Source organism: Rhinatrema bivittatum, chromosome 3, assembly GCF_901001135.1.
Source record: "Rhinatrema bivittatum chromosome 3, aRhiBiv1.1, whole genome shotgun sequence".
Taxonomy (NCBI): domain Eukaryota; kingdom Metazoa; phylum Chordata; class Amphibia; order Gymnophiona; family Rhinatrematidae; genus Rhinatrema; species Rhinatrema bivittatum.
Window position 1 is genome coordinate 75,546,436 of NC_042617.1, and position 13,420 is coordinate 75,559,855.

At 45.4% G+C, this 13,420-nt stretch overlaps 2 protein-coding genes across 10 annotated transcripts in view; one reads left to right on the top strand and one right to left on the bottom strand.

Annotated features, from left to right (window-relative positions):
- Window positions 1–7,064, top strand: part of MSH6 (mutS homolog 6) — a 46,524-nt gene extending 39,460 nt beyond the window's left edge. For both annotated transcript variants that reach the window (XM_029593379.1, XM_029593378.1), the window contains 2 exons: window positions 3,973–4,172; window positions 6,906–7,064. In XM_029593379.1, coding sequence (XP_029449239.1) covers window positions 3,973–4,172; window positions 6,906–6,978 — 273 coding nt within the window. In that variant the 3' untranslated portion in view covers window positions 6,979–7,064. The remainder of the gene's footprint in view (window positions 1–3,972; window positions 4,173–6,905) is intronic.
- FBXO11 (F-box protein 11) overlaps window positions 6,828–13,420 on the bottom strand; it is a 268,336-nt gene continuing 261,743 nt past the window's right edge. For all 8 annotated transcript variants that reach the window (XM_029593387.1, XM_029593381.1, XM_029593380.1 and 5 more), the window contains 2 exons: window positions 8,503–8,601; window positions 6,828–8,413 (listed from right to left, as the gene is read on the bottom strand). In XM_029593387.1, coding sequence (XP_029449247.1) covers window positions 8,284–8,413; window positions 8,503–8,601 — 229 coding nt within the window. In that variant the 3' untranslated portion in view covers window positions 6,828–8,283. The remainder of the gene's footprint in view (window positions 8,414–8,502; window positions 8,602–13,420) is intronic.

The following is a 13,420-nucleotide window of genomic DNA, read 5'->3' on the forward strand; positions in this document are numbered from 1 at the left end:
AGGTGGCACACTGGGTTAAGTACAGTGACAGTGAAACTTTTTCTGTCTGCATCTGCTGGAGGGGAGGCAATACGTAGGAGTCTGGACTGATCTGTGGTACTACAGGAACAAAAATTAGCAGGTAGTAACCAATTTTCCTTTAGGATCTGCCATGTTGCTAATGCTTTAAAATAAGAGATGGCGAATCAAGTCTGTCTGGCTAATTATTAATGGACCCGCTCTCTATCAACTTATTTAAATCCCAGGTCCACTACTAGCCCTGACCATGTTGTCCTGCAACAGATTGTAGCTTAATTGTATATAGTTAAAAAAATAAATAAATAAAAATTTGTAAACTTGTTTCAAATCTACTAATTTCATGGATGCTCTCTAGTTTTGAAAGGCTAAATACTGTTTATTAATACATTCCCTATGCTCAGAGGACAAGGCGCATGGTAGTCCTCACAGGGGTGATATCAGATGGAGCACCGATCTGGAGGACTTTGACATGGCTTACTGAGCAGGTCCAGCGTGCCCTAAACCACGCATCCACATAGGGTCCCCTCTCCACTCCTTTTCCACAGCGTTAGAACCATCAGTGTGTGAGTGAGCTCACGTTGGCTGAATTTAGGCCTTTGGAAAACTTTTTTCCACCTGGTTTGCAATAGCTGGTCCCTCTTGGTGCTTCCCCATAGTGCTCGTAGTCAGGGTTTTTGATGCTGCAGTTAAGTTTCCTTTCATAGTCTGTTTCTCCTCCAGCGGGGGTGCTTCAGTGCTTGCCAACGATTGCTGCCTGCCATTAATTTTTATTTTGTGGCCTTTTTATTTTGTCCCGTCATGGCCCTGTCTGGTTTTTGCCGATACTCTGTGCATGAGGACCATGTCCATTATGGACTCTCATGAGATGTCTTCTGTCGGGGGGGTGTAGCACAGGATGGTCAGGGTTGCTCCTTTTGCGCATAGATTATTCTGAAGGGACTTCTACTTTGACTTGATAAGATGAAACAGCTCTTGAGCCAAAGACAGAGCCATCAAAATTGATGGACCTTGGAGCCACACTGATGGACACCTTGCCATCAACGGCAGCGGGACCTTAGTTGCTGCGGGCAGCTAGATGCTGGTCGGTCTCTGGCACCCTGATCTCCTCTAGACCAAGGATGTCTGGTTCCTCATTAGCCTTGGCACAAGGAAAAGACTGATCAGAGCATAGAGGGAAGCCGAGGCATCGGCGCACGTTTCTGTTCATGTACAGGGATGCCCCTGAACCGAACCCCCCCATGGTGAGGAGCACCAGTCCTCCCTTGGCTGGGCTCCCTGTCGTCACCAGTCCTGAGATCAGTCACAGATCCACCTCGTGTCTGAAGATTGGGCTGCCCCTCTTTCCTCCCAGTCAGTGTTGACATTGGCAATGTTTGAGAAGGAGCTGGAGCGCTGAGTCCAGCTGGTGGTAGAATGGGCACTGCAGGGAATCTATCCTTTGGCATCAGCTGCACCAGTGCCAGTAGTGGCTGTCCTGGAACCACTGCTGGAGAAGCTCAATATGCTCATCACTGCATTACCGATTCAGTTGGCATCTGTACCCAGCAGGGCACAGATGCCTCCTCCTATTGCTACGGTGAGCGTTGCCGGTTCAAAGGAGGAAGCTTCCTCCCCCCCCAAATCCAGCTTTGTCAATGCCCAAAGGTCAAGCAGCTAAGGCCCTTCCTGTGGCTTACAAAAAGGATGAGGGTCCCTATGACCTCTGGGAAGAGGATACCTCCAAGTCCTGCTCTGACTCCCCTCAGACCCTTCTTCAGAAGAGGGAAGGAAGTCCCTGCCTGAGAGCTTAACCGTTGTAGGGTTTGTGAGTGATGGCAGAAGCCATCCCATTTCATTTGCTGATGGAGGAGAATGCCAGGTACAAAATGCTTGAGATCCTCCAGTTTGTGGAGCCTCCTGAGGAGAGAGGGGTGGTCCTAGTACACAAGATCCTTAAGGAGCTGCTGCTGAAGATATGGGAACACCCCTTCACTGTGCCTCCCGTGAATAAGGCCAACAAGGTTTACCTTATCCAAAACACTCCTGGATTCGATAAGGCACAGCTGCCCCATCAGTTGGTGGTGTTAGAATCTGCACTTGAGAGCTGGGTGGTCTCTGATTCATTCCTCAGCACCCTGGGGAAGGGCTGCACTTGGGAGGAAAGTGTTTCAAGGGGCCATGCTTATTGCCCGCATTGCTTTTCTACTTGCTCTACACGAGCCAGTACTTGCAGGACATCTGCAAGCAGATGCAGGAGGTGGCAGAGCAGATGCCTCAACAGCAGCAGGACACCCTCTGCATAAAGGCCTGGAGTGTGGAAAACACAAGGTTATGGCCAGGCAGCAACTTCATCTTGGAGGCCATGTTGAGGCTCATTCTGTCAGCTGTGGAAGTGTTGGTGGGCCCCTTGCAAGCAGTTCCCATGGGCGATATCTGCAAAGCTGCAACTTGAAATTCTCACCACACTATTGTCTGCTTAGGGATGGCTGCTGCCACAGGTTTGGCCAGACTGTCCTTCCAAACCTGTTCTGAGTTGTAGAACCCAAATCTCCCTGCTTAGGGCCTGTTTGGGTTCAGGCTGTCTCTACTCTGTTACTAACAGCACTGTTGATGTGCCAGTTGGTCCCCTTTCTGTGGTAGGGATTCACCCCTGTGAGGACTACCATCCTGTTGTCCTTTGAGAAAGCAGGGTTGCTTATCTGTATCAGGTGTCTTCAAAGGACAGCAGAATCTTAGGCCACAGGCAACCTTGCCCTCCACGCTGTGAAGTTGGATTTCTTCTAATTTTTAGTTATATAGATAATTCTGCATTATAAGACTGGAGCGGGACCCTGCATGGATGTGTGGTTTAAGATATCCTGGGCATGCTCAGTGTGCCAAGTCAAAGTTCTAGAAACTGACAAGTTTTTGTGGGTCTGGGCTCTATCTGCTCATACCACCCATGGGTGAGGGCTAAGATCTTGCTGTCCTCTGAGAACACCTGTTAGAGGTAAGCAACTCTGCTTTATTGATTTTAATAAACATCTCTCCAAGCTGAAGTGCATAAGAGCCAGTCCATTCCCTTTAGCAGGAGTGTAGCCTTTTGCTAGTGCTGCAATATCTTGGGACCACCACATTTGCACAAAGTCCTCAAGCTGTTGCACCATGCATATAGATGCATTATATTTTATTCTCCATTCCTTTCTAAATCCATTCAATTCTAATTCCTTTAAGGCTATGATGATTTCAACTTAAAGGTGAATTTGAAAAGCCTGATACCTTTAATTAGAGGATGCACAAATGTTGGGCTCACGTGGGCCGAATGGATTTTAAAAGCCACATAGATGTGCATAAAAGCCACTATGCCCGCCTCTCCAACTGTCTCAAAAAGGGTCAGTACATGAGCCTTTGATACGTGAACCAGAAACTTGCACATAAATACTTGCATGATCTGATAGGCACCACGGTCCCCTGCTGTGTAACTTTACTTCTGCTATGGATGGCATGAAAGTTTAAAAAAAAAAAGCCATAACAGAGGTATAAAGGGTCTGGGTAAGTGGGGGGTGTTCAGGCTATCAAAGTAGGGGTCAGTTGCAAGACCTATCTTAACTGGCAAAGAACCAGCAATGGCAGTGGCACATACCCTTTTAAAATGTACCCACTTATGTAATAGAAGTGGTGCTTGTGCACACAGGCAGCGTTCACATAGAAGTAGGCGCAGTTGTGCACATAGCCAGGCTATTTTATGTGCATGTGTTATTAAACAGCTGCAGCCCTAGGCACAAACTGATGAACATATGCACACCACTTTGAAAGTACTGTCTTACAATTCAGAGACTCCAAAATCCTTTTTGAGTGGCAACTCCTAATAGTAAAAAAAAAAATATGTGCATCACTTTGCACTTATCCACATTAAAGCTAGTCTGCCATTTTAATGGCCAGTGCTTCTGTCAGCTTTTACATATTGTCATCTGTATCTTCTTTGATTGTTCCTAGGCCTGCATGGTTGAAAATGAATGTGAGGATCCAAGTCAGGAAACTATTACTTTTCTATATAAGTTTATCAACGGTGCATGTCCAAAAAGCTATGGTTTTAATGCAGCCAGGCTTGCAAACATTCCAGACGATGTCATCCAAAAAGGTCACAAGAAAGCTAGAGAATTTGAGAAGGTCACTGTCTCCCTGAGAATATTCAGGTAAGCACTTCTCTATTATTACTTAACTCTTAGGGTGTTGGAAAGAGCCTCACTTGACATTAAGACAACCATACTGGTGTTCCTCCATGGTCAGTGGCTAGAAGAAGTCTACATGCCCTTTGAAAATGTTCCTTTGCCTTACAGCTTGGATGCAAATGGCATAAAACTTTGTTTCTATACTTCCTACCCCCGAACTGCCAAGTGCAAAATCCAGAATACCTTAGAAAATGTAGAAGTAAAAACATGGCCTTGGTTGGATAAGTGACTGCTCCCCTTCTGACTTTGTACTTCTCTAGCTGTCCTAATTACTCAAAGTTCTGGTGTCACTAATTGCCTTCAAAACACACACACACACACACCAAGTGAACTGGCACCACCTGTGCTAAATTGTACTGATTCATGATGATAGGATATAAGCAGTTCTGTGGGTTCTCACTGGTGGGTAGTACATGTTAAAATAAAAACCCAAAAGGGGGGGTGGAGTAAAGGGCACACATAGGAGAAAATAATACAAAAAATGTGGCTAAATGTACACAGGTCTGTTCACAAATTAACATGTATTTGATTTGAGGCAGTCATACATATTGCCTGAACCCCAACCATGAGCGCTAGGGTGCTATCAAAAATTCTAGGGACAAAGTTGTGGAAAGGCACAGATTTGGGAAAGAGTATAAAAATTGTAAAGTCCTTGGAGCACAGAGAAGATACTTAAGTACATGCATGACACTACTGCTACCCAGCCTAAATCAAAGTGGATGAACTGAGCAGGGAGGCAACCAACAGGCCATTGGCAACTTTGAAAAAGAACACAGGCTTACATGGCCAAGCATGGTCAAACTTTGCATGTAACAATCTCCCAAGCAGTCCACAAATCTGGCCTATAGAGGGTCACAAGGAGGAAGCCATTACTTAAGAATGCCCACCCTGTGAATCCCATTTGGGTGAATCTGTAATGATGTAACAAAACTGGTTTGTTTAAATGACTTTTGGCCTGACTGCAAATTTTGGGTTGGTACAAACACAGCACATCAGATTATCATCACCCCTACCATGAAGCATGGTAATGGCAGCAGAGTCTTATGGCGAGGTACTCATTGGCAGACACACTGGGGTACTTTTCAGGATTAAAGGAATAATTAATGGCGAAAAGTCCTAGAGGAAAACGGGCTGCCCTCTGCCAAAAAAAGTGGAAGCCGGGATGGAATTTCACCTTTCAGTCTGACAGTGACTTAAAGCACACAGCCAAAGTTACACTGGAGTGGCTTAATGTCCCTGAGGGGCCCAGGCAGAGCTCTGCTCAAAGCCAATTGAAAACCTTTGGCATAACTTACTTGGTGTCTAGTAACAATACCCAGGGACTTTACAAAATGGTTCAAACTCTGTCAAAGAATATACAGACAGATCTAAGTATACAAAACTTGGTATAGACTTACCCCAACATACTCACCGCTCTAAGTATTGCCTCACCCAGTATTGCGTCAAAGGGGTGAGACAAAGTTAGAGCGTATACACAATCAAACAAAAGCCCCCCAATACAATGTTTGGCCCTGAAAGATGCAAAGCCTGCTGTTAGTTGTGGGGAATCTTCCTTGAAGTACTGATACCACAGACTCTGGAAAAAAGGTTCAAGGGGGGTGTAGACTTCCTATAGCCACTGGATCCTATTCAGACAGCATTATTGTTCAACCTTTTGTCAAGTAGCAAAGGTTTAACAACTGAAATTTGTTTTTTGTGTCTTAAAGTTGCATTTGTGGAAAAGAAGCATCAAGTGCATGTAGAGTTTTATATAGCTGAAAGATGTGTAACTCTGCTTCACGCACAGGCTGGGGATGGGGGTCCTACTTACAAAAAACAAAGTAGCTCAGTATAAAAAGCACAAGTCTTCTAATGCTGTCTTCTTAGTTGGGTATGTTTAAGTTGGTGGTTATGAAACTTGTTTTCTTAACCTTTTAGGTACCAATGTTCCACAAGTGAACACTTTTTCATATACTTTTAATTACTTGCAAATTTTTTTTATACCATATTTGGGTCTAGTTAACTAAGATATGTAAAAAGGGGCATTAGGAAACAATTCCTTCAATGAGCAGGATCTAAAAGGTTAAAGATGTAACCATACCCTAGACCATTTTTAAGCTGATTTTCAGAACTTTCTATTCATAGGCAATGGCCTAGTCCCTCTTTTCTGATAATGCATCACCTTTTTATTGGAGAAACCCTAAGGCAGGGGCATTGTTTATATATGTTCCTAAATCTGCCCCTTTTGCTGTACTCTTGATTTTCAGGATATCCTCCATGACTATGTATGAGACACTTACACATATTAGAAACCCATCTATATTCATTGTGGATATCCTGAAAACCCAATATACAGTAGTGTCACTAGGAGATATTTGGGAAGCCCTGGGTTACAGATTAATTTGCTCTTGGACAAGGCATGGGCTACTCTGGTCTGAGTGGCAAAAGCCAGTCATCTTTTTAAGACAGCCACCCTGGATATTCACACTCCATGCAACTGCATCTCATACATAGTCATTGTGGATATCCTCACTCAAGGATTGGCCATTGGCTACCTCTGACTTAGACAATTCCATCAGGCTTCTTGTAACAAACTAATTCTCTTTATTACCCTAGCTGGCAGTGACTGGTGAAAATGGATTAAAAAAAGAAATACTTAGAACAATGTAAAGGTAGCATGGTTTTTCAATATTTCTAAAAACTTCTCTTGATTTTCAGGGAAATCTGTTTGATAGCAGAGGACTCAGCTCCAGCCACTCACAAGCTGCTTCCTGTGCTCAGTGCTCTGTAATCTGCATCATTTGTTGCTGTAATTTAGGCAAACAGCTTATATTCGCATATGGTTATGATCTAATAAACTTTATTTTTTAAAAATGACCATTTTTCCATTTTCTTTCCTAGGAAATTAAACCCTTTTCATACCTACCCTCTACATAATGGTTATTGAATACTCCACAATATATTAAGTCTAGATGTTATGGTACATGCATACACTTTCAGGCTGTTTGATTACCCACTGTCACCAATACACAAATGGGGGGGGGGAGAGGCGTGGGGGGGGGGAAGCTGTGAAACTGTAGAAGGGCTGTATATATACTTGTCTCAGTTTCATTATAGCAGGAAATTTATAATTTCCAGCACTTTACATAAATGTTACAATGTCTAAACTTAAAAAAACAAAAACTATGAACAGATGTGGAGTGTTCTGAAGAGACTTCCCCCAGTCTTAAAACTCTGGTAGAAGACATGATGTGTCTCAGAACCAGCTGTCATAGCATTGTGTTACAGTGCATTTCTTCCTCAGAAGTCTGATTAAAACACTCTTGCTTCAGCCAGAGTGAGCAGTGAATGCGGAACGAACGGCAGGGAAGGAAACAATTCTCGTAAATTCTCAAAAGGATACCAGAAAAATTGCTGGATATAATTAAGATTAGTGTTTTCTCTTTCATAGAAAGAACGTAGATACTGGGACATGAGTACAGTTACAGCAAGTCTAAGGGGAAGAGGGTGCTAACAAAACCAGACACATTCAAATACAATAAGATTTTTGCTTGAAATTAAAAAAAAAAAAAACTACATGAGATTAAAGCATTAAAATCATATTTCTCAATCTGAATACATGTTAAAAAAAAAAATCAAAAGAAATGCAGAAGTGCTAGCTCACATTTTAACCATGTTACAAAAGCAATTGGTACCCATGTCCACATAAGCAGCAACAAAGGATGCTGCTTGTCTACTGAATAGTACTACTGCAAATCAGACTGCCTTTCAGTGCCCCGTGTCTGACACCGGCTGGTCAGAAAATGGGATCTGTACAAAACCGCAGCTTATTTTCTTCACTTCTGTCCCTTAAAGTCTTTCTGCACAGTAATGCTAAAATGCCCAGTTTCTCTTATCCTGAGTCAATATATTGCCTCTCTTATACTTTCTTTTTGGTAGGTTGAGTTCCATTGGGTCAACACCTTTACACATCCATTTCTTGTGTGTTGTCTTTTTATACAGTCTTCCAGCAGAAATGGGCAATTTTGTTTCCTCCCAAAAAAAAAAGTTTTGTAACGTTGCTAGAATGGTAGAACTCTCTCCACAGAACAAAAGTTTAGTTGTGCTGCAAAGTATTAGATTCTATAGGTGGCGCAGAGTCATATAGCGTATCTGTATCATGTGTTGGCTCTCCAGCTAATGTACAGGGATTAGACAATGTTCCAGCACCACAGTCACAGAAAAATCTAAAAAATAAAATAAAATTCAAATGAATAAGATTAGGCCATAACAATCTGGTTATTAATCAACCTTATTTAACACATTAAATACATACCTATCATGTCTAATAAATTCTACATCATGTCCTTGATGACACTTTTTAATGCAGTTCACACAGATGGCATTGCGGTCTGTAGTATTACAAGTATGACATCTGGAAATAACAGAGGTACAGAACATGAATTAGATGCAAAGTCTCTAAGCCAAAAATGCCACTAATCACTGGGATTATTGGCTATCACTTGAAGGTACCATTTGCACAGCAGTTTATGGATAGCAGTTTAGAAATTAGTGCTGACTTGGGGCCATGTCTAAAAACAATTTGAGCAAATCAAAAACAGGCTGTACCATTTCACAAGGATCTGGCCAACACTTTAGGAAGATGCTAAGAATTCATTCAGATGTTCATATCCTCAGAAATGTAACACCTTGAAATAGAAGATATTTTCTGTGAGACACAGGTGGTTATAAAGCAGAGTTGCTTACCTGTCACAGGTGTTCTAGGGACAGCAGCATGTTAGTCCTCACACATGGGTGACATCATCAGATGGAGGCCAGCATGGAACTTCGATCTCAAAGAATTTAGAGCTTTTAGCATATGCAGCTGTAGTTATCACCCTGCACCCCAGGCAGAGTCCCTCAGTCCATGATATAATTAAGACGTGGCGAAACCAACTAGCCAGGGGAGGCGGGAGGATATCATGAGGACTAACATCCTGCTGTCCTGGGAGAACACCTATTACAGATAAGCAACTCTTTCTCCTAGGACAAGCGGGGGATGGTAGTCCTCACACCTCAAGCTGAGGCTCTAGATTGTCTGAGCAGGACATAGCAGTAAACCGCACAGTGCTCGAGCACTACCTCCCCCCTCCTTTGCCTGCAAGGCAGCTGACACACCAGACTGGAGAAGAGTTGGGTTCTACAAAGCCAAGAAAAAGTCTGAGACACAAACCCCCATGTGTAGCAGGGATGGCTGAGGCAGGGGAGTGATGCGAGTGCAAACAGAAGCAACTGTACATCATGGAAGACAGTACAAGCAGGGTTTCTGACAAACAGTGGTTCCTTGTACGTACCCTGATCAGTCCAGACGCCTGGGTTTTGCCTCCCCTCCAGCAGATGGAGACAAGAGTTTTATTGACACTGCCATATAACCTAGCGCGCCACTTGCAGTCCTTCAGTATTTCTCTGTCTTCAGCAGATGGTAGATGTGCAAAACCTGCAGTCTGTACTTTAAAAAAAAAACCAAAAAAAACAGGATAAGCTGGTGAATTCCTCCCAGGAGGTTGGTAGGTCATGGTGAGGCAGTCACTCCTGGTTTTGAGGTGGATGAGCGGGGGGGGGGAGGGGGGGTTTGGGGAAACCTTGTTTGCTCAGTCCTTAGTCACCAGAAGTTGAAAGCTGGTTGGACTAGTTCCCTCTCCTCCAGAAGGGACTACAGAGCCTGCAGCCTCTTTTCAGTACAGGGAAGTGATGCCTGATATTTTTTTTAATTTAACAGTCAAAGTAGCAAACTGAAGGGAAGAGCGAAAGGTGCTGCTGCTGGGTGGCAGAACAGGGCTTGACACCAGTCGTGGCTCAGCTTTGTAGGCTCTTGTAAGTTTTTTGTTTTTTTTTCCTTCAGCTGTCTCCCACAGTTGGAGAATGCATAAGCACTGCTGCGTGGCATGTCGCTTCAGAGTGTGGGGAGTCGCATGGTTGGTTTTCCCGTAGTGGCAAGGGCAGTTTGGGGTTGCTCAGGGAGGGAGAGGGGTCTGATCAGCAGCACAGGTCTCATAGGCTCCTGCCTGCGCCGCAGAAAGCATCAGATCTGTTCCTGGGCAGCGCAGGAATGTGGCCATCTTGGCCTCATTAGCAGCTGCTACTGAGATTGCAGATGGGGAGGGGGTAGGGTAACTTCCTTCCACCGCTGTCCCCAGTCGAGCCAGACCCTGTGGAGGTTTGGGGGGGGGGGGTGTCCAGTGGGGATGGAAGATGGCCTCCTGGGGGGAGGATTCACATGGTTCCTTCCTCTTTCAGTGGATTTCGTACTTTTATTGCACAAGGTGTATTTGGCCTTGCAGAGGCCCAGGCCTGAGACTGCCTCTAGTCCATGAGTCAAGAAGAGATCCAGGGTCTCAAGAGCTCTGGGGGGGCTACCAGGGTTCAGCGAGCCTTTAGGGGGCCCTCACAGAACTCCGCAATAGCTGATCTTTTGGAGGGCTCTGAGGTCCAGGTGCCAGTAAGAGTGGGTCCTCCACAGTGGATCCTCCCTGTGGGGGGGGGGGGGGGGGGGCACTAAAAGTCCTCCTGTGGATGGGGACGATCCTAAGGTGATGCGCCTGTTCGACAGGGAAGAGTTTGGGCCCCTAATCTCCTAGGTTCTTGTAGAGTTAGGAATAAAGCTTCCAGAGGAAGAGTCCGATCATTCCTTTTCATAAGTCTATCAAGATGGTGTCAGGGAGTGGGATACTCTGGAGACTGATTTGAAGGTTGGCCAGGTGATGAATAAATTATATCCTTTACCCAAGGACACACTGGATCTACTGCGAGTCCCAAAGGTGGATGCCTCAGTGTCAGCTGGGAAAAAAAAAAAAAGTCTATTCAGGTGGCCAGTTCTGCGGCTTTAAAAGATCTGCAGGCTAGGAAGCTCGAGGTCCATTTGAAGATATTTGAAGTGGCAGTACTTGGCATATGGGCTGCAGTCTTCGAGCTGGGCTGCAGTCTTCGAGCTGGGCTGCATTGGGTGCAGCAGCTGCAGTCTCACAAGGCTATGTCCTCCCAGGAAGCGAAGCAGGCTGAGCGGCAGGAAGCTGTGGTAGCCTATGGCGCTGATGCAGTGTATGTCCTCATCAGGACAGCCTCTAGGATATTATGTCGGCTGACTTAGTGAGGAAACAGCTTTGATTAAGGAATTGGTCTGCGGATGTTTCATCCAATCTCGGGAGCATTACTTTTTAAGGGAAAGTGCTTTTTGGAGAAGATTTGAAGGATCTGATAAAGCATCTGGGAGAAAAGGTTCACAAGCTACCTGAAGACAGGCCTAAAAGGGGCGAGGAATTCCTTTTCTGGATGCTTTTCTTTCCAAGGGAACAGACATTTTCGCCAAGGAAGGCCTTCGACAGGGATTCAGAGGCAAGCCTCGGAGACAGCAGTCCTGGAACCCATCCTTTTGAGGACAAGAGCCGAACAGGAATAGCTCTGGCCAGGGATGCACTGGAGCCAAAACAGCCCAAAACTTCTCCTTCATGGTTCTAGGAAGTCTGACTTATGAGGAGTGGGCCAAAAATCACTACAGACCAGTGGATCTTAAGTGTGATAAGGCAAGGTTATGCTTTAGAATTTGCTCATCCACTAAAGGTCCTGTTCATGGTCTCCCCTTGCGCCTCCGTGGAAGAGAGTCGAGGTGGTACAACAGACTGTCTACAGATGCTTGGAGCCATTGTTCCCATTCCCTTGGAAGAACAAAGGATAGGCCATAATTCCATTTATTTCATGGTTCCAAAGAAGGAAAAGTTTTTTTGTCCAATTCTGGATTTGAAGAAAGTAAATGTGGCTTTCAAGGTTCCTTGTTTTCATATGGAAACTCTCTACTCAGTCATTCCAGCGATGCGCGAGGGGGTGTTTCTTGGCGTGCCTGGATCTGACAGAGGCGTACTCGCACATAGGGATCTGGCCTGACCATCAGATTTCTACGGTTCAAATTCCTCAGCATGCATTTTCAATTTTGCGTCCTGTCATTTGGGCTGGCAATGACTTTACGGACTTTCAGCAAGATGGTGTTAGCAGCACCCGTCAGGAAGGAGGGGTACTGGTGCACCCATATCTGGACAGCTGGGTCATTCAGGCAAAATCGGAGGCTCACTGCAGACTAGCAGTGGGTCTGGTGCTGCAGCGCTTGCAATCACTCGAATGGACAGTTAATTGGTCCAAGAGTCAGCCCGTGCAGTCTCAAGTGTTGTAATTCCTAGGAGCATGCTTCGATTACAACCTGAGGAAGGGTTTTCTTATAGAGGGGTGTGTTGTCAAGTTGCAGTCGCAAGTTTGCGGATTGTTGAAGAGCCAGGTGCGCAGGGTCTAGGATTACCTGCAGGTTCTCTGCTCCATGGTGTCCATGTGGGAATTCGTGGCTTGGGCAGTTGCTCATATGAGACCGCTGCAGGTGCCGTTATTTTTGCAGTGGGATCAGTGGTCTGAGCAGTTTCAGCTTACACTGCCACTTACGGATCTAGCTAGGTCGGGTCCACTTGTATCAAGGGGTGGACTTCTATGTTCTGGAGTGCACAGTGGTTACCACTAACGCCAGCCTCACCGGTTGGGGAGCTGTCCGCCAAGATCAGTCTGTGCAAGGCCAGTGGTCGGCAGAAGAAGCGTCATGTTCTAGCAATCGCTTAGAAACGAGAACGGTGCGATTGGCGCCGAGTGCATTTCTTCCTCTTACGTGGCCATTCAGTCAGAATCTTGTCAGTCAATGTGATGGTGGCATATCACACAGCAGGGTTGTACCAAGAGTCTAACTGGCTCAGGAAGCTAATCCACTCTGCAGAGCATCTCAGATAGCTAGGGCAGACTGTATGCAGCAGATTTTCTCAGCCATCAACAGCTGGACCCTGGAGAGTAGAAGTTGGTGGGGTAAGGAATGGCTCATTTCTTGCAGGTGGGGCAAGCCCTGCATGGATTAAATAGCAACTCCATAAAATGCTAAGCTGCCCCACGTCGAAGAGTGCACAGTGCAGAGGAATGAGACGCCCTGGTTCTTCCTTGGCCACAGGGTCTTTCTACTGTACGTGTTTCCATTGTGGCCGCTGGTGGGCAATATTTTGCGACAGGTGGAGGTTAACCCGGGTCACATGATTCTGGTGGCTTGGAGGCATTGGTTTGCAGATCAGATCAATTCAGCGGTAGATGGCCTGTTGAGGCTCACTTATCTGCGCAAAGCTTCTGCACCAAGGTCCCATATTTTCAGCTCAGGCAGCTTGCTTCTATCTCACGGCTTG